General features: G+C 41.5%; 1 protein-coding gene across 1 annotated transcript in view; it reads left to right on the top strand.

The window, feature by feature from the left end:
- The window catches only part of TPO (thyroid peroxidase), a 206,571-nt gene extending 186,035 nt beyond the window's left edge, over window positions 1–20,536 (top strand). The window contains exons 12-13 of the mRNA XM_073576633.1: window positions 12,361–12,460; window positions 20,377–20,536. Coding sequence (XP_073432734.1) covers window positions 12,361–12,460; window positions 20,377–20,536 — 260 coding nt within the window. The remainder of the gene's footprint in view (window positions 1–12,360; window positions 12,461–20,376) is intronic.
- Window positions 20,537–20,822: the final 286 nt, after the last annotated feature.

Genomic DNA, 20,822 nt, shown 5'->3' with positions numbered 1-20,822 from the left:
CTCATTTCACGGTCCTGTGCTCATTCGGTCACACTCTTATCTGTCACAAGGTTTATTCGTAAAGGGTGTTGATTTAAGCTTAGGCGGTGACCTCCCCGAAAGGACGCTGTCACATGACCCAGTTAGGCAATATCACCACTCTTTGAACGAATACCTACTGTGCAGCTTATTTGTCTACTTTCCACAACCTTTCAAATCAAAGTAGCCATTCAACAACCTCCTCTATTCCTAGTGCGGAACCGTCTATTGTGAAAAACTTGTCCGTCCGGGTTGCGCAGTATGAACTGTTCACCCAGCCTTATATTCCATAATGTCAGACCTCTCCCATTTTGATTTGCATCAGCTCTTTTTCTAAAAAATAGCTGTGCACAGACAGAACCTACAGTAACCTCTCATTCGAGCAGAAATTACATATGCGTGTCACACCCGATTTCCTCAGAGTTCTTATATGGACCTGATTTTACGGCCCCCTCCTCTACTAGATTCCCCTTTATACGGACCTTAGTTATAATGATAGATTATGAAGAGCAGAGAAGAGAAAAATTGATCTCTTACCTGGCCAGGTGTTTAGGTCTGCTGTTCACAATTTCATCAGTAACTGGTGTGGTCTGTAGATCGGGTAGTCTTGGAGAGGTGCCTATATCAGGTCCCTGTTTCGGGCGCCAGGAAACTGTCGGGATCCCTCAGATTACTCTTTCATCTGAAGGACCGATGTTCTTAGGTGTGAAGCATCATATGTCTCTAATTAAATCAGCTCCGTCGAGAAGAACTACACAGACACCAGCTGTATAAAACCACTCGGGATGCCTCTCAAGACGCCTCTGGCTTATCAGTTAGGCTTCCGTCTTTTATAGTAAAGAATTTAAACATTTTACAGACATGCGCAGTACAAATGATTTTACAACTTGTTTTAGACAAAGAAAGTCATTTAGGCGAAAAAGCAGAGGTATTTGACCTTGGTTCACAAGGGAGATGTCTGAGACATCTCCTCGAAGAACAGATAAGGTTTTAAACAAGAGAATGCAACATAGACAGAACTCAATTTAACTCCTTCAGTTCCTATCAAAGGGAAGACCACTTGTACAGTGCCTTGCGAAAGTATTCGGCCCCCTGGAACTTTTCAACCTTTTCCCACATATCATGCTTCAAACATAAAGATACCAAATGTAAATTTTTGGTGAAGAATCAACAACAAGTGGGACACAATTGTGAAGTTGAACGAAATTTATTGGTGATTTTAAATTTTTGTGGAAATGCAAACACTGAAAAGTGGGGCGTGCAATATTATTCAGCCCCTTTACTTTCTGTTAGGCATCAGATTCCAGCTGCTGCACAGCAGGAATCCAGAGCCATGCATCCAGCGGTCTCCCATTCCTTTCCAACCGCTCAGGGACCTGCACAGCAATCTCAGCGATCCAGGCACCCTGCTAAGACCAGATCTCTTGGTCCGGATGTTGCTGCCACCTCTGGACCAGCAATGGTAGCAAACCAAAATTGAAATTTTTAGCAACAATGCCAAACGATATGTTTGGCGTAAAGGCAGCACAGCTCATCACCCTGCACACATCATCCCCACTGACAAACATGGTGGTGGCAGCATCATGGTTTTGGCCTGCTTTTCTTCAGCAGGGACAGGGAAGATGGTTAAAATTGATGGGAAGAGGGATGAAGCCAAAAACAGGACCATTCTTGAAGAAAACCTGTTGGAGTCTGCAAAAGACCTGAGACTGGGATGGAGATTTGTCTTCCAACAAGACAATGATCCCAAGCATAAAGCAAAATCTACACTGGAATGGTTCCCAAATAAATGTATCCAGGTGTTAGAATGGCCAAGTCAAAGTCCAGACCTGAATCCAATCGAGAATCTGTGAAAAGAGCTGAAAACTGCTGTTCACAAACGATCTCCATCCAACCTCACTGAGCTCGAGCTGTTTGCCAAGGAAGAATGGGCAAGAATTTCAGTCTCTCGATGTACAAAACTGATAGAGACATACCCCAAACGACTTGCAGCTGTAATCGCAGCAAAAGGTGGCGTATAACCCCTTCACTACCAAGGGTGGTTTGCACGTTAACTACCGTGCCAACTTTTACAATTCTGACCACTGTCCCTTTATGAGGTAATAACTCTGAAACGCTTCCATGGATCACGGTGATTCTGACACTGTTTTCTCGTGACATATTGTACTTCATGTCAGTGGTAAAATTTCATTCATATAACTTGCGTTTATTTGTGAGAAAAACGGAAATTTGGCGAAAATTTTGAAAATTCCGCAATTTTCCAACTTTGAATTTTTATGCCCTTAAATCACAGAGATACGGCACACAAAAAAGTTAATAAGTAACATTTGCCACATGTTTACTTTACATCAGCACAATTTTGGAACCAAAATTTTTATTTGTTAGTAAGATATAAGGGTTAAAAGTTGACCAGCGATCTCTCATTTTTGCAACACCATTTTATTTTTACGGACCACATCACATTTGAAGCCACTTTGAGGGGTCTATATGATAGAAAATACCCAAAAGTGACACCATTCTAAAAACTGCACCCCTTAAGGTGCTTAAAACCACATTCAAGGAGTTTATTAACCCTTCAGGTGCGTCACAGGAATTTTTTGAATATTTAAAAAAAATTAACATATAACTTTTTTTTCACAAAAAAAATTACTTCAGGTTCAATTTTTTTTATTTTACCAAGTATAACAGGAGAAATTGGACTGCAAAAATTATTGTGCAATTTGTCCTGAGCACGCTGATACCTGATATGTGGGGGGAACCACTGTTTCGGCGCATGGCAGAGCTCAGAAGGGAAGGAGCGCCGTTTGACTTTTTCAATGCAAAATTGGCTGGAATTCTGATCGGACGCCATGTCGCGTTTGGAGAGCCCCTGATGTACCTAAACAGTGGAAACCCCCCACAAGTGACCCCATTTTTGAAACTAGACCCCCTAAGGAACTTATCTAGATATGTGGTGAGAACTTTGAACCCACAAGGGCTTCACAGAAGTTTATAATGTACAGCGGTACAATTAAAAAATCATATTTTTTCCACAAAATGATCTTTTCACCCCCAATTTTTATTTTCCCAAGGGTAACAGGACCCTAAAAGTTATTGTGCAATTTGTCCTGAGTATGCTGATACCCCATATGTGGGTGTAAATGACTATTTGGGCACATGGCAGAGCTCGGAAGGCAAGCAGCGCCATTTGACTTTTTTGGCTGGAATTGAGATCGGACACCATGTCGCGTTTGGAAAGCCCCTGATGTACCTAAACAGTGGCATCCCCCCACAAATGACACCATTTTGGAAACTAGACCCCCCAAGGAACTTATCTAGATGTATGGTGAGAACTTTGAACCCCCAAGTGCTTCACAGAAGTTTATAACGCCCAGGCGTGAAAATAACAAAAAAAAATTTTTTTCCACAAAAATATTTTTGCCCCAAAATTTTTATTTTCCTAAGGGCAACAGGAGAAATAGGACCCCAAAAGTTGTTTTGCAAATTGTCCTGAGTAGGCTGATACCCCATATGAGGGGGTAAAACACTGTTTGGGTGCATGGCAGAGCTTGGAAGGGAAGGAGCACCATTTGACTTTTTCAACGCAGAATTGGCTGGAATTGAGATCAGACGCCATGTTGCGTTTGGAGAGCACCTGATGTGCGAAAATAGTGGAAACCCCCCAATTCTAACCCTAACCCTAACCCTAGCCCTAACCCTAACCCTAACCCTAACCCTAATGGGAAAATGGAAATAAATACATTTTTTTAATTTTATTATTTTTCCCTAACTAAGGGGGTGATAACGGGGGGTTTGATTTACTATTTATGGCGGTTTTTATGTTTGGCAGCTGTTGCACGCTGAAAGACGCTTTTTATTGTAAAAATAGTTTTTGCATCACCACATATTGAGAGCTATAATTTTTCCATATTTTGAACCACCGAGTCATGTGAGGTCTTATTTTTTGCGGGACGAGTTGACGCTTTTATTGGTATCATGTTCGGGCATGTGACATTTTTTGATCGCTTTTTATTTCGTTTTTTGGGATGCAGAATGAACAAAAACCAGCGTTTCATGAATTTCTTTTGGGTGGTGCGTTTACGCCGTTCCGGGTGCGGTAAAATTTATAAGGCGGTTTTATTCTTCGGGTCAGTACGGTTGCAGCGATACCTCATTTAGGTCTTTTTTTATGTTTTGGCGCTTTTATGCAATGAAAACAATTTTATATAAAAAATAATTATTTTTGCGTCACTTTATTCTGCGAGCTATAACTTTTTTATTTTTTCGCTGATGATGCTGTGTGGTGGCTCGTTTTTTGCGGGACAAGATGACGTTTTCAGCGGTACCATGGATATTTATATGCGTCTTTTTGATCGCGCGTTATTGCACTTTTTGTTCGGCGGTATGATAATAAATCATTATTTTTTGCTTCGTTTTTTATTTTTATTTTTTAAGGGGTTCGCTTAAGGGGTTAACTATTGGGACAGTTTTATAGGGCGGGTCGTTACGGACGCAGCGATACCAAATATGTGTACTTTTATTGTTTTTTTTTTTTTGTTTTTTTTATTTCCAAAAAATGAATTTATTGGGGAATATTTTTTTTTTTTTTTTTTTTTTTTTTTTTTTATTATTATTTTTACACTTTTTTTTTAATTTTTTTTAACTTTATTACAATGTCCCAGGGGGGACATAACTGTCCTGTAACAGATCGCTGATTGCACATTGCGCTGCCGTGGGGGGCTCAGGGAAGCACGGAGGGAGCCTCCCTGCCGATGCTTCCCTTTAACCCCCGGTACACCGCGATCGTGTTTGATTGCGGTGTGCAAGGGGTTAACGTGTCGGGGGCGGTCCGTGACCGCCCCTCACACATTGTGCCGGGTGTCAGCTTTGATAATTAGCTGACACTCGGCCGCGATCAGCGGCGCTCACCACGTGGGCGCCGCTGATCGCGATGACGTAATATTCCTTCCATGGTAATTAGGTCCATGGTCACATGGACGGAATATTACGTCAATTGTAGGTAAGGGGATAATATTGCCTGCCCCACTTTTCAGTTTTCGAATTTCCCCAAAAATTTTAAATAACCAATACATTTCGTTCAACTTCACAATTGTGTCCCACTTGTTGTTGATTCTTCACCAAAAATTTACATTTGGTATCTTTATGTTTGAAGCATAATATGTGGGGAAAGGTTGAAATGTTCCAGGGGGCCGAATACTTTCGCAAGGAACTGTACCTAATAATTTAGCAATGTAAATTTCCCAGCAATTAAAGGGAATCCGTCACAAGATTTTTCTCCATTTTTCCATCTAATCTGACACCATCACTGATTGGTAGCTTTTTGCCTATGCACAGTGTACACAAAAAGCTTTCAATCAGTGGTGTGAGCGGGGTTATACAGAGCTCAGCATTCAGAAAACCAGAAGATCTGCAACAGATACTACTGATTTTATCAAAATTACAGCCAGCAGTCCAGTAAGTAAGTCATCACTGTAATCAGGGTCTCTGTTTCTATATTATTCTGCTCTCAAATGGAGTAGCACAAACCTGGTGTCAGATTTCCTTTAAACAATAAATGAGAAAATGCATTTGTCTTTCATTACATATTGATCACTTGTTCATTGCAGCACATCCTCTTAAATAAACCGTGGATGTGCTGCTGACCATACTAGAAGGGATGGGAGCAAATGGTTGCAAATATCTATTATGGGTACATGATAATGAAAGGAAGTGAGCACTAGGGTGACCGGATCTCATATGGGGGGGAAAAAATGTCAGAATCTTGTTCGTCTGGACCCCACAAAACGATTCCCCTTTCCAGATATTGAGAGAGCCAAAATTTGAGCTCGATCAAACGACGTTAACTCGTGCCGCTCGTCGCTCAAAGTTTGAAAAAATCCAAATTGAGGTATTTTAAGATTTAGGTATTTTGCATAGTCTGTTAGACTATAAAGAATGTGACAACAACATTGCAGAAATAGCCCTGACCACATTTTCTAACCATTTGTGGTATTTAAATGCAGAGTTGGTGGGAATTATCGTTTTTTGATCCCACCATTACAGACAATGAAAAGTTGTTAATGGCTAATAAATTGCTCAGTAGCACAGATGAACCATCAGAGCACGCTAACCTACATGAGTTGATAATTTTACATAGTTATCTAATCTATTCTAGAGCTTTTGTTAAAGTAGTTTTTGAAACGTCAGAATATAATGCTCGGCATTTGCTTACAACTTGCAGGACATATTGCTTTTGTTCTTTATCTTTTGTCAGAAGGTCGTTAAAGTCGGTTACTTCCTATCTCTTTTAATTTTTCTTTCCTAACTTTTGGATTTACAACCCTAGCGTGCTCTGATGGTTCATCTGTGCTACTGAGCAATTTATTAGCCATTAACAACTTTTCATTGTCTGTAATGGTGGGATCAAAAAACGATAATCCCACCAACTCTGCATTCAAATACCACAAATGGTTCGAAAATTTGGTCAGGGCTATTTCTGCAATGTTGTTGTCACATTCTTTATAGTCTAACAGACTATGCAAAATACCTAAATCTTAAAATACCTCAATTTGGATTTTTTCAAACTTTGAGCGACGAGCGGCATGGGTTAACGTCGTTTGATCGAGCTCAAATTTTGGCTATCTCAATATCTGGAAAGGGGAATCGTTTTGTGGGGTCCAGACGGACAAAATTCCGACATCGATTTTTTTGCGGTCACCCTAGTGAGCACTAATAAGCTTCTCATACCATTAATCAGCAGTCGTCATGGGCAGTATAACTGCCTGTGGAAAAGAACCTTAAGCTGATTGTAAGTAGATCTCAACAAATGTTTGCCAGAGATCTACAAAGAAACATATCATGTCTAGTAACCATTTAATGTATTTAAGTAAGCAAGAAATTTGGCACTCAAATTGCAGTGAATGAAACTAATTATTTAATGGCAATCTAAATAGTTGTTAACGTTTCGGTCCTAACATTGGACCTTCATCAGAACTGATTGCCAGCAATAATATTCAATCTCCATCCATTTGTTTAGGCATGGCAGTGGTATCCAGATAATTACTGATTTTTGTGAACTTGGTTACAGAAGTGGTGGACACCATCTGATATGATGTTCTCTCCAATTGTTTCTTCATGAGCTTAGCTCCAGAAGAGTGTGGACACCATCTGCAATGATGTTCTCCCCTATAGTTTCTTCAAGAGCTTTATGATGTTCTATTCCATTGATTCTTCAATGTGCTTGGCTCCTTAAGGGATGGACACCATATGCTATGGTGTTTTCCCACAATGAATCTTCATGAACGTAGCTTCAGAAGAGGTGGACACCATCTGCTCTAATGTTCTCCTCCAATGCTTCTTCATGAGTTTAGTTCCAGAAGGTGTGGATGCCACCTATTATGATGTTTTTAGCCCATGAGCTTAGCTCCAGAAGGGGTGGACACAATCTTCTGTTATGTTATCTTTATGAGATATGAGATCTAGAATAGGAGAGAGGGATTAGGCTTTTGTAAGTTCAATGCCTAAAGTTTTTGCTTTCAGACAAAATAAGTCACTGCCAAACATGTCTGGCAGCAACTTCTTCCTCTTTCTTTTGAATACTTGGCCAAGAAGAGTGAGGTGTGTGGGCGTGAGACATGAGCGATTTCATGAGCATGACGTGTTGTATACTGTTTAAAAATAAGAATAATACTAATACAATTGAATTTTATAAGCCCCAGTGTAATGAAGAATTAGGAATTATCAGGAGATGAAGAGGTTAAAGGAACCTGTCTTCCCCCAGGGCGTTTTTCAGTTAAAGAGCCACCTTCAGCAGCACTAAGGCTGCATTCTGTGAAGGTGGCTCTTCTTTTTCTGACCCCCAGTAATGCCAAAATATTGACTTTTATAATTAGTTCCTCATACCTGTAATGTGTCCCACAGGTATGTTGTGTCCCCCAGTATCAGCCGCCTACCATCCGTCAATCATGCCTGTCCGGGGTCCTAGGTGCCACCCACGATCTGTCCATCATGATGCCCCATGTGTCACTGCTCCTCTTGATTTGAATCCCGGCGCCTGCGCTGTAACAAGTGTTCTCAGGCATGCGCAGTGCGCGCTGCCCGAGAACCGACATCAGGCTATTGCGCCTGCCCATTGTGGAGGCCCCAGATCCCGCCCCGCAGTATGTTATGATGTATTCACACTGCGGGGCTGGGGTCTCCGCAACACGTATACCTGTGGGACACATTACAGGTATGAGGAGCTAATTATAAAAGTCAATATTTTGTCATTACTGGGGGTCAGAAAAAGAAGAGCCACCTTCACAGAATGCAGCCTTAGTGATGCTGAAGGTGGCTCTTTAACTGAAAAACACCCTGGGGGGGGGTGACTGGTTCCCTTTAAGAAAATACAGCATTTGGTCCTTTGTACTGTTCATGTTATCAACGTATATAAACAGCAATCCAATTATAGTTAACGTCTCAAGTTAATAAATTATACACTACATTTAATTCTTACACCCAGGATTAAATTAGAGGAGAATCTTGGAATAGAATTGTTAGTAGATAAAATAATTATAGTTTTATCTCTGCTCCACATATAATATCTGTTTTATGCTGATCAATGGAAGAGATAGCCTATAGCCATCTAGAAATTCAATGACAAAATCAAAGTTTAGTAACATCAATGAGATGGGAAACTGAGTATATCAATGAAGTAGAACGTGGAGCTCATGGCAGGAGATAGAGATCTCCAGAGTAATCAATTCTGTGTTCATCATTTCTCTGTCTGTGAGTCACGCCACGTATTAAAAGGGAAATAGCTCTTAAAAAGGAATCTTTTGTGTACTGCATAGTCTTAGCTTTCTTCAGCTTCATTCATGACAAAAATGTCAAAGATTTTAAATCAGAAAGTCTCTCTCCCTTATAAATTTAGCATTAATGCTAATGTCTGTTTATCCTCCGTAACTGCTATTACAGAAAATGTATTGATGGGGATGCACTGTGTTTAATCCACCAGAAAATACTTTGATTATTTAAAATTTAGTTCTTTAAAGTTTATAATCTTGAATGTTTTGGGTGAAATTCCCCAATTGTATTTTTTTGGTTTATGTACCTGTTCGTATACCATTACCCGTAGTATTCAATTTACAATACAAAGCAAAAAGAAATCAATTTTTGGACTATGGGATATACTGAATAATAGACAGCCGAAAAGCGATAAAAACATGTCGTAGTAATGGCCCATTCAGACAAACCAATAGAAAAAAAAAGAATCCCACCCGACGAATGAGCAAAACACATGTTTGTCAGATACGATTATTTTTAGGCTGGTATAAAAACTATCATTCTCAGCAGCACATCGTCCTATACAAATGGATGATGTGCTGCAAATAACATGATATTCTATTACAGTAAATCTTGGACACACTTTGACAGAAATCTCGGACAACCTCTTTTAATTACTACTTGAGGAAAGTGGAGCTATTAATGATATCAGCTCTAGTGGGCTAGGGTAATGGAAGAATTAGGTGTACCTTCCTGATGATATAATGAAAGCCAAAAAAGGAGAGGTCACCAGGGAGCACAGGGAAGGCGGTGAGGGAGGAATATTAAATGGGGTGGTCCAATGCAGCTCCAGGCGTAAACCTCCAATGGAGGATGATAAGCTAGTGTAGGTAAGGTGGGGGGTGAAGGCAACCGACCGGGGGGTGGTCCGTTACTGGCCGCAGACAGACTTGAGACAGAGACAGGATCGTGTCCAACAGGTCTTCTCTATTATTTATCCAGCAGCTACGCAACAACTTCACAGTCTCATTTCGTGACTGCTCGACAGCCTCCGCGGCCTCCCACAGCCGCTACACGACACCACACACAGCAGCTGCTCGTCACTCTCCACAGCCGCACACAGCAGCCGCTCGACGATTCCCTCAGCTACACACAGTAGCTGCTTGACTTTGTACACAGGCCCGGGTACCTTCACTTTCTTTCGTTGACAAATGGACGTCCCTCACGGCTCTGTTACTGTGGCTGCCCTAGGCCTACCACCACAGCGTTTCACCAGTCCGAGTCCGTTCGGTTTAGTGGTACCCCAGGCTGTCTCTGTCTGCGGCCTCTCTTTGCTCTCCATCTGTGGCCTTTGCTGTCTATGTCTGCGGCTAATCCTGTCAGGGCCATCCCCCATAACTGGCACAACTGTCAGTCCTCTCAGGAACTTCCTTTCTCCTCTGCCGTCCTTCTTGTTTCCTGTGCTCCCTTCACTGACTGGACCTTTGAGAACCTTCCCTCAGCCTTTAAACTCCCAGTCCTGGTAGCTCCACCCACTATCACCTGACAGTTACCTTTGACCAATGGTAGTTACCTCAACCCATGGCAGTTACACAGTCACTCTCTCCTACACTCCCCACTGCCCTCTAATGGTCAAACTGCCACATGTCACCCCTTTCTTTGTATCTCAGCCTACACTGCGCTATCCCTCTGCCTTTCTCCACAAGCAGACCTGTCCGTCAGTTCAACCTCCCCACACTAGGGCAGTGTGAGTGTATGGTCAGAGGAGCGCTAAGGACACAAGGAAAAAGCAAAAGCTTCTTTAGCCCACAACGTGTTTCAATGGCAGTCCTCTGACCGCACACTCACACTGTGCTAGCTTCCTGATGGTATAGTCCTGGGCAATGGACAGTTGATGTCACCCTACTTGGTGGCTAAAATTACTACAGATGGCAGTGTTAATTTCCCTGGTTATCTAGAGTAATGAAGGAGAAAATATCCAGTTTTTCTGTAACCTAGAATAGTGTGTTTCCGGTGTTCAACTTTCTTTTCCTCCTCAGACTCCATCAATGTATCATATCCTTTCTTTTATACCAAGCTTAATGATTTATTATCCAGCCTGTCCATGTCCTTTGCGACCACTGAGGATCAGAACAGGAGAGTACAAGGACATTACTAGAAAATGCCTCCGATGCTGACCTTCACACAACAAAGAATGTCATAGGTCTACTCTATTCCTAATGGGACTGGTCTAGATATTTTTTGTGCATTCTGGGTTGGTGGTACATTGTAGATATCACAATTTAAGATGGGCATTGTGAGGTTATAATGTATGAGGGGCACTGAGGAGGAATCCTAATGTGTTGGGGTACTGTAGGAGTTATCATAATGTGTAGGTGGTAATGTGGGAGCATTATACTTTAAGTGAGGGCAGTGTGAGGCATTATACAGTCTGAGAAAGGCATTGTGAGAGTATCATACTGTGAGGGAAGGCAATGTTGAGACATCATACTGTGAGGGAAGGCACTGTGGAGACACAACAATGTGCTACTGTATGTGACATTATGGAAGCATTATAATGAATAAAGGGCCATGCTGGGCCATTATATGTGACAAGCTCTGTGGGACTATTATAATATGTGAAAGCCTTGTGGGGTATTTTACTATCTGACAGCACTATTGGGCATAATAGTGTTTGTGTGAGGTTATTTTGAGCCATCATACTGTGTAGGGAAGCATCATATCATTTGTGAGGGGCAGTATATGGAGGGCATCAACTATGTGGAGAGGCCATTGTGGGGGTGTCATATTGAGAAGACATCATTTTGCATGGCAAACATGTCTTCTCATCTCATTATATTGGGATGGGAAGACATCATTCTGTCTGGGGACCATGAAAGGGAAACACTAAAGGGGATTAAGAAATTAATTATTTCTTTGTGGGCACACAAAAAAGTCTGGTCAAGGTTAAGAGTGTAGCTTGGCAAAGAATAGATTTGTGGTGCTGCAATTTTTTTCCTACGCACATTACACAAGCATGAAAAAAGATGGAAAAGTCATGCTATGAAGTCCAAAAGAAGCTTCTTTAAAATGTTCTCCTTTCCTTTCCTGACTGTTATTGGCTGCTCTGTTCTCTTTGTGAGACGGTTAACATTCTTCTACTCCTAAATATATCCCTTAAACCAAGATTAGTTTTTAATCTCTCGGGTCATGGACTAAATGTTCCTTTCACTTTGCAAATAGGTGATTATTAGAATAATTGTGCCGCAGCGGTGACTACAGAAATGTCACAAAAGATTTCCATCATTATTTTGCTATTGGGAAAAAGAACACAACACATCCTATTTTGTTAGATGCAATGTTTTACAGCAGCAATTTTGTTGAGACTGTAACACATTAGGGCCATCATAAAATGTTCTTTTTGTAAATGTTTCTCATGATTAAAAGCGAAGGCTGTTAAATAAAATATTTATATCTCGTTATAAAAGCAGCAATAATTTGTGGGTTTCATTAGGAGAATGCTAAATGGTTTCAAGAATTAATTTTTTGACGCTTCGAAATTTTTTTCTCAATAGAACATCCTATTAAACCAAGATCTTTATGCAACTTTTATGTCTTCAGATTCTGGAAAACTTCCGCGAGCATCCATAGCATCCATCGTTTTGGTTGCTCTTTTATTCCTTTCCTGGGCTGTAATGTGCTGGTTTCTGGTCTGCAGAAGGTAAGGAAAATGTATTGGGTTCTCTACTTATTGTATATTTGTTTCTTGCCAATCATTTGGATAATCAGACTCTTCGTCGTGTCACCAGCCTGCCGGTATCTGAATGCCCTTGCAGATGTTTGTGAGCCTTTACATGTTGTATGTGTGCATCTTTATCTATGTTTCAGCTCCATCTGTCTACCTGGATATCATTATTACAGTCTGTTTTATTCTATTTGCATTTTTGGCTATTTTTCACATTGTTCCTTATATAAAGGAAAGCCTCTTTTCAGTCATCATTACTACAGTCATATGTAAAAGTTTGGGCACCCCTATTAATGTTAACCTTTTTTCTTTATAACAATTTTGGTTTTTGCAACAACTATTTCAGTTTCATATATCTAATAACTGATGGACTCAGTTATATTTCTGGATTCAAATGAGGTTTATTGTACTAACAGAAAATGTGCAATCTGCATTTTAACAAAATTTGACCGGTGCAAAAGTATGGGCACCTCAACATAAAAGTGACATTAATATTTCGTAGATCCTCCTTTTGCAAAAATAACAGCCTCTAGTCGCTTCCTGTAGCTATTAATGAGTTCCAGGATCCTGGATGAAGGTATTTGTGACCATTCCTGTTTACAAAACAATTCCAGTTCAGTTAAGTTTGATGGTCGCCGAGCAAGGACAGCCCGCTTCAAATCATCCCACAGATATTCAATGATATTCAGGTCTGGGGACTGGGATGGCCATTCCAGAACATTGTAATTGTTCCTCTGCATGAATGCCTGAGTAGATTTGGAGCGGTGTTTGGATCATTGTCTTGCTGAAATATCCATCCCCTGCGTAACTTCAACTTCGTCACTGATTCTTGCACATTATTGTCAAGAATCTGCTGATACTGAGTTGAATCCATGTGACCCTCAACTTTAACAAGATTCCCGGTGCCGGCATTGGCCACACAGCCCCAAAGCATGATGGAACCTCCACCAAATTTTACTGTGGGTAGCAAGTGTTTTTCTTGGAATGCTGTGTTTTTTAGCCTCCATGCATAACGCCTTTTTGTATGACCAAACAACTCAATCTTTGTTTCATCAGTCCACAGGACCTTCTTCCAAAATGTAACTGGCTTGTCCAAATGTGCTTTTGCATACCTCAGGCGACTCTGTTTGTGGCGTGCTTGCAGAAACGGCTTCTTTCACATCGCTCTCCCATACAGCTTCTCCTTGTGCAAATCGCGCTGTATTGTTGACCGATTCACAGTGACACCATCTGCAGCAAGATGATGCTGCAGGTCTTTGGAGGTGGTCTGTGGATTGTCCTTGACTGTTCTCACCATTCTTCTTCTCTGCCTTTCTGATATTTTTCTTGGCCTGCCACTTCTGGGCTTAACAAGAACTGTACCTGTGTTCTTCCATTTCCTTACTATGTTCCTCACAGTGGAAACTGACAGGTTAAATATCTGAAACAACTTTTTGTATCCCACCCCTGAAAAGCTATGTTGAATAATCTTTGTTTTCAGATCATTTGAGAGTTGTTTTGAGGAGCCCATAATGCCACTCTTCATAGGAGAATCAAATAGGAGAACTACTTGCAAGTGGCCACCTTAAATACCTTTTCTCATGATTTGATACACCTGGCTATGAAGTTCAAAGCTCAATGAGGTTACAAAACCAATTTAGTGCTTCAGGAAGTCAGTAAAAAGTAGTTAGGAGTGTTCAAATCAAGAAAATGATAAGGGTGCCCATACTTCTGCACCGATCAAATTTTGTTTAAATGCAGATTGCACATTTTCTGTTAGTACAATAAACCTCATTTGAATCCAGAAATATAACTGAGTCCATCAGTTATTAGATATATGAAACTGAAATAGCTGTTGCAAAAACCAAAATTGTTATAAAGAAAAAAGGTTAACATTAATAGGGGTGCCCAAACTTTTACATATGACTGTAATTATTTTATGGATTCATCTTGATCATATATATTATATTGTTTATGAGCAGTTGCATTTGGACCCTGGTGCATGTTCCCAACGGCACCTAAGGCTACTTTCACACTTGCGTGCCTTGGAGCTGCGGAAGGATGCACACGCCCACCGCTAAGCTCCGCCCACAGCCGCGCCACCTCCGGTCAGCTCCGCTTATGGGCGCATGACACTGCATGCAACCTGCGTACCCTATCTTTAGCATTGGGTACTCAGGCCGTGATCAGGTATGCATTTGCCAGCGCATGCTTCCTTTTGACGGTGTGCCGAGAGCACCAAAATGCAACACGGTGCGTTTGGCGCAGGTCGGCGCACCGTCAAAAGGATGCACGTGCCGGCAAATGCATACCTGGGCACGGCCTACGTACCCAATGCTAAAGATAGGGTACGCAGGTCTCATGCAGCATCATGCGCCCATAGGTGGAGCTGACCGGAGGAGGCGTTGCCGTGGGCAGAGCTTAGCGGCGGCCATGCGCAGCCCGATGCAGCTGCAAAGAACGCAAGTGTGAAAGTAGCCTAAGAAGACTCCAGACATTAATGGCATGTGGTAGACGGGGGAATTCTGTACCGCACCTCTAGGTTACACACAGGCTTGGACTGGCCCACAGGAGAATCCTCCGGTGGGCCCCTTTACAAGAGTGGGCCACTACTGTCTTAAACGAGCAGTACTTGGCAATGTATACTTGAATCACTATGTACAGAGAAAGGCAGCATCTTATTCATTTAACAATCAATCTCGTATATATATTTGTGATTGAAGGAAATGTCACATTTTCATTAAGCTAAAAAGTGGGGCCCTGGACTTGGTTACTGGTGGGTCCTTGCAATCCCAATCCAACATTGGTTACACATCTATCTGCTCTCTTCCAGGGTTGTTCTGTATTCAGTTATTACCACAAATTATATATCCACAAATTATAGTTTGAAAAAGGGAGTTCTATTTTGATACCTATCTCCAGAACCATCCTAAAGATCTTAGCTCATATGAGATAGTCAGCCGATCATTTTGATTTTGGCAGAAACAACCAACCATGTAATATGTATAGGGGGCCTCCTGGAAGATAAGTATTGGGCGGTTGGAAATCTAGCACCTGTTCCTTTTACCCTGCAGGCAGATGAGTGGCTCTCTGCTCATCCTTTTCTCAATCCACTCAGAAAATCAGCAACAGAAATTGACATGGCGCAGCTTGGAAAGCCAAATCTTGACAATTTCCTTTTTGAAACACTCACTTCATGTAGATGAGATCTGTAGGACATTATCCAATGATCTACCACTGTTATCTAATGCAGATCTCAAAGGCGCAAACTGCAATATCTGTGAAATCATCTGTATTTCTTTCCTGTGTTGTAAATCTCTGTGTTTATACAGAGGGACACAGAGATTTTAACTCCTCTCTTTTTAAAGACAAATATATTGTCAAATGGAAAAGTCACAATGCAAAGTTGTGCAAAAATGTTGTGACTTTTGGGGATTCTGCGCCAGTTTCCCCCAAATGAGGAGAGACAGGGGGTAATGCTCACTCACCTATTTCATGACTAGCTGTGACATATCTGATTGGAGTTGAATTTGTCAGCAAGGCACCCCCCACTTTTGATGACCTACGTGATTCATTATTCTTGTAGACAAAGTAATACACAGCCGGTGACCCCCGCCTGCCACAACAACCCATAAGTACCCCTTAATCATGGCCCAAGGGGCTGATGGAAGTCAATGCATGCACTCACAGGCAATCGCATCATTTAAATAAAGCTGTTGTCAATGGCATTTAAATGGTTAAACTACAGCGATCAGAACAGGCTCCGGTCACTGCGGTTACACCAGTTCCTCACATTGTACATGCGGCATTTCACTGGTCGCAAATGGGATAGTATAAAACATTGCTTTACACAAAATAATGACATCAAAGATAGGGATAGATCTAACACACATTAATGCTCTTCTTTTTCACATTTTAATACTGCAAAAATCTCTGCCATTTTACTGTAATAATAAGTGAAATATGTCATAAAAATGACATTAGAGATGGGCAAATATATTTCAGCGAAATGGAATTTGACGAAAATCCATATTCTCCACATTGAAGATTTTTTTGTTACTTGCTCCAAATTTAGCATAATGGAGGCCGGCTGGCCGCCATTTTGCAGAACTGTAGAGGGCCAGCAAAAGGTTTAAAAAGGAAAAATACAAGAAAAAGGACTCACTCACACGAGCAATGATTGTTTTCTGAGAGAATCGGATAGATTATGGTAATGACACTTTGCTTAAACTCTGATCAGAATTTGAGCCGAGTGTCATTTTAATGTGGTCCGATTCTCTCAGCTGAAAGAATTGTATCACAGGTGCAGAGAAGATGGAGAATGTCACATCTCCATTGTCTGTGTTTGCATAAATCGGACTGCACTCGGATGACCCGTAGGCTTAAAAGGGTGCGTGTAAGCCAATTTGCAGAGCCACTCGCAGCATGCTGCGATATATTTCTCATGCCAAATCGGATTTAAAAAAAACCCAAAAAAACACAGATCTGAAAAGCTCTAATACTACGTCCCCGCCTTGAATACACATCCTAAGGTCGCAGCACATGTCGTGACATCATGACGTGTGCAGAGACCTTACGGTATGCACTCTAGACCAGGACTTTTTGCCGAGGCTAGGCCTGAAATGTCCCTCATGACATGCGTGAAGATGCCTGGGGTTTCAGCACACGATGAAGGAAGGAAGAGATGCTGAGGGGTGCATAAGAGACAGTGAGCAATGGAGGTGAGCAGTGAGTTGAGTATTAGTTGCCATTTTTTCTAAAAGTAAGGTTATTATGATTAGAGTTGAGCGAATTTTTCAAAATTCCGTTCCGATTATGATTGGCGGTGAATATTGTACTTGCAATATTCAACGAACACAGCCGAATGTCATTGGAGTCAAAGGGAGTAGACATGAATAAAGAAATTCGGCACAAATTGAGTACACATGTGGCAAATTCAGATTCGGCAACTGATTCTGAACATATTCGCTCAACTCTAATTATGACCTGGGAGCATAATGAGGGACATGTAATTTGCAAAGATTAAATTTGGTGCAAATCAAATTTTACTGTAAAATCTGCACAATTTGGCGAATTTGAATGTCATCAGATCCGCTCATCTCTCAATGACACTATTGCTGCATGACACATACAAATGACAGATCCCTAGAATGATAGGCTGTAAACCTCTCTTGGAGATTGGGATAATTTCATTGACTGCACAGAAATATCTATCTACTTCTACAGCCTTGCTCCATGACTGTAGCACATCCACTGTGGAACCTGCTGTGCAAGTTCAGGATGCCAGAAACAAAAAGAAAATTGCTTCCATATCATTCTTTACAGATAGAAACACAAAATAGAGTATAGGTCTTACATCAATTGATTCATCTTTTCCACCCAAGCATTTATTAAACTCCCTGATTGCCCAGCATGACTCCATCTGGTGCTATTCTATGTTATCTACAGTATTTTCTGCTATGATTAGAGTATGACTTGTATTGAGAAATCCATAGCACAAAAGTCTTATGTAAAGTGTATCCCAGAAAAGTTTTGACGCATGAAAGAGATGTCAGAAGTATCATCAGTATTAAGACCTCCACTGACTGCCAAAACAAAGGTGCAGAACGACGCAACCCAGTTCTACTCTCCTACAAACAAGACTAAAACTTTGCTCATCCAGAGGTTTTAGACAGATTCATGAAATGCCAAATGTCACACCTTTATTTTTTTTTTTTTGTTCCTCTCACGCCAGTCCCCAGGAGTAAAGTTTATACCAAAGAGTTTTTAGTTTGGCTCATTTAAGACAAACATGTTAAAAGATAATTACAGATCTCTCCATTCCTTGTAGCTGGTAAAATTTGCAAATTCAGCAGTGTATCAATATGGTCATGATGCACTGTTATGGGGGTAGGGGTGATCTGCTGCAGACAGCGCTACAGGGGTAATGTCCCCCAATTCTGTACTAATATCCCCCATCCTGGTATATATAGGTCCCCTCGTCCCCATCCTTTTATCCTGGTATATATGGCCCCCTCATACCCATCCTAGTATACAAGGCCCCCTCATCCCCATCTTGGTATACATTGTCCCCTCATCCCCATCTTGGTATACATTGTCCCCTCATCCCCATCTTAGTATACATGGTCCCCTTCATCCCCATTCTGGTATACATGACCCCATCAGAAAAGTTTATAAAAAAACATAACCCAGTCTACTTCCCCTCTAAATGCTCCTTTCCAGCGTCCTGTTCTGATGGCAGCTGCTGATTTATGCTTGCAAGCAGAGCATGGCAGTGATATCATGTGCTGTGTACAAGCCGATTATAGCTACCGGAATCCTCACTGCTCCCCACGCCCGGGACTATGGGCGTGTGAAGCAGTGAATATTGATCTTTAATAGCAGGCACACTGTTAGTCGCAGCCACCAGCTTCTTACAGGGGCTGGGCGATCATTTGTGCCCGCTACTAAAGAGAATGAATACTCACTACTCCCCATGCCCATAGTCCCTCCCACCTCTCGGCACCGGCTTCAGTGCATAGGGTTGGGAGGTATTATGGGTGTGCAGAGCAGTGAATATTCATTCACTGGAACAGCAGGCACACGTGTTGGCTAAGGCACCCGCTCCTCCTGCCTGTGACCTACTCTCCTGCCGCTGCCACTCCACCACCCCCACATCCACAACCACAGCAGGTACATCAGGACTATAAGACGCACATCCCATTTTCTTCCAAAATTTTAGAGGAAAAAAATATGTCTTATAGTCTGAAAAATATGGTAGGTTTTTTTCTACTGTATGATTCTGCATAGAAAGGTAGCATGGACTGCTCTTTTCTATATAGTAAAAATCAATAGATATACCAACAGAAACCAGCTCAACCAAAGCGTATGGACACATCTACATATATAATCGCCAGTGGCCACTGTCCCTGAATCCCTTAAGGCACCGCAGCAGCAGTATGTAATGGTGCTTGCTCCATAGTAGCTGGGAGTGATGTCATGCGGCTCAGCGTCCCACATGACTGGCCCACTCCCCCATCTGACAAGTCAGGACGGGGAGCAGCCCACTCCCCCATCCGACAAGTCAGGACAGGGAGGGAAGCCAGCCACGCTATGGGCACATTGCCATGGAGACTCACAGCCCGGCTTCGGAGGAGAGCACACACCGCAGTTTGAGTGGAATGAGGGAGGGGCTGCATTTTCTAACTAAAAGTAGTTCCCAATGGAAGTAGCAGCGAATATTGGACCAGACCTCAATGTGGGTGAGAAGACTGCAGGGTAAATCTAAAATCCTCAGTGAATGGCTAAGGGGGCGCTATCCTATAATACTGTTGGCACCAAATACATATTGCAAACAATCTACATATATAATTGCAAGTGGCCGCTGTCCCCGACTCCCATAAGGCACTGCGGCAGTGTCACTTGCGCAGGCGCCTTGCGGCCACGAACTGTGCCTGTGCAAGAGACATGCACGTCGTTACTGCGCCTGCGTGAGGAATAGTGGTGACGTCTATTCCCAGTAAATTCATCGCGCTCCCGATGCGATAGCATCGGGCCTGTTTCTAGTTTGACATAATCGACATGAGGAGATGATTCAGAATTGGTGCAGATATTAATAAAAATCATTTAGATTGATGCTTTAAATTTCCAAAGGGGCCTCTGAAGAATGACAAAATAAAATAGATCAAATCATTGGGGAAAATGATTCAATCTAGAGCAAAAGAAAGGTAAATTTTAAAGAAAAAAGTGGGGGGCCTACATTCTAAAGGTTCAGTAAGATTCATATGTGGTGACCTCTTATTGCTGATTGTGGTGCTTAGCATTTGTACTGTATATCAATCGCACTTAAAGTGAAGCTATATATTTTTAGATAGATAATTAATATTTATAATGTTGTTTCCAAACCACCTTTAACTATTGTGTTTTTTCCATAGCAGGAAATTATCCTTCACGACATCTGCTGACTCCCATCAAAGAGAAGAACTGAAAAAAACATCAATATTAATAGATTGTTCTTCCAAGTGTCACACAATGTCGTTGCCATTGTACCCATCAATGACTTTAGAGCCAAATAAAGGAAATAGCTCAGTATAAATAAAATGTATCAGAATCAGAAAGTCAGACTGGATTTTATTTTTCATTATCTATCAGTTCTATATGGTGAAGAAAAGCGATTTGCTTGTTTGTACCTATAACAGAACTCTAGTAATTTTTAATGGAACTATAGCAGAAGATTATCAAGAAATCTGAATAATTCTCATTTTGAAGACTTAAAGGGAATGTCAACAGGTTTTACTATGGAATCTTTCTGCAGCACGAGGTAGGGACAGAGACTCTGATTTCAGCGATGTATCAATTAGTTTACTGGGTGCAGCAGCAG

This window comes from Dendrobates tinctorius, unplaced genomic scaffold, assembly GCF_039654945.1.
Source record: "Dendrobates tinctorius isolate UK_male_01 unplaced genomic scaffold, ASM3965494v1 ptg000049l, whole genome shotgun sequence".
NCBI lineage: Eukaryota > Metazoa > Chordata > Amphibia > Anura > Dendrobatidae > Dendrobates > Dendrobates tinctorius.
The sequence above is the reverse complement of the archived record's forward strand: the minus strand, read 5'-3'. Positions and strand labels throughout refer to the sequence as shown.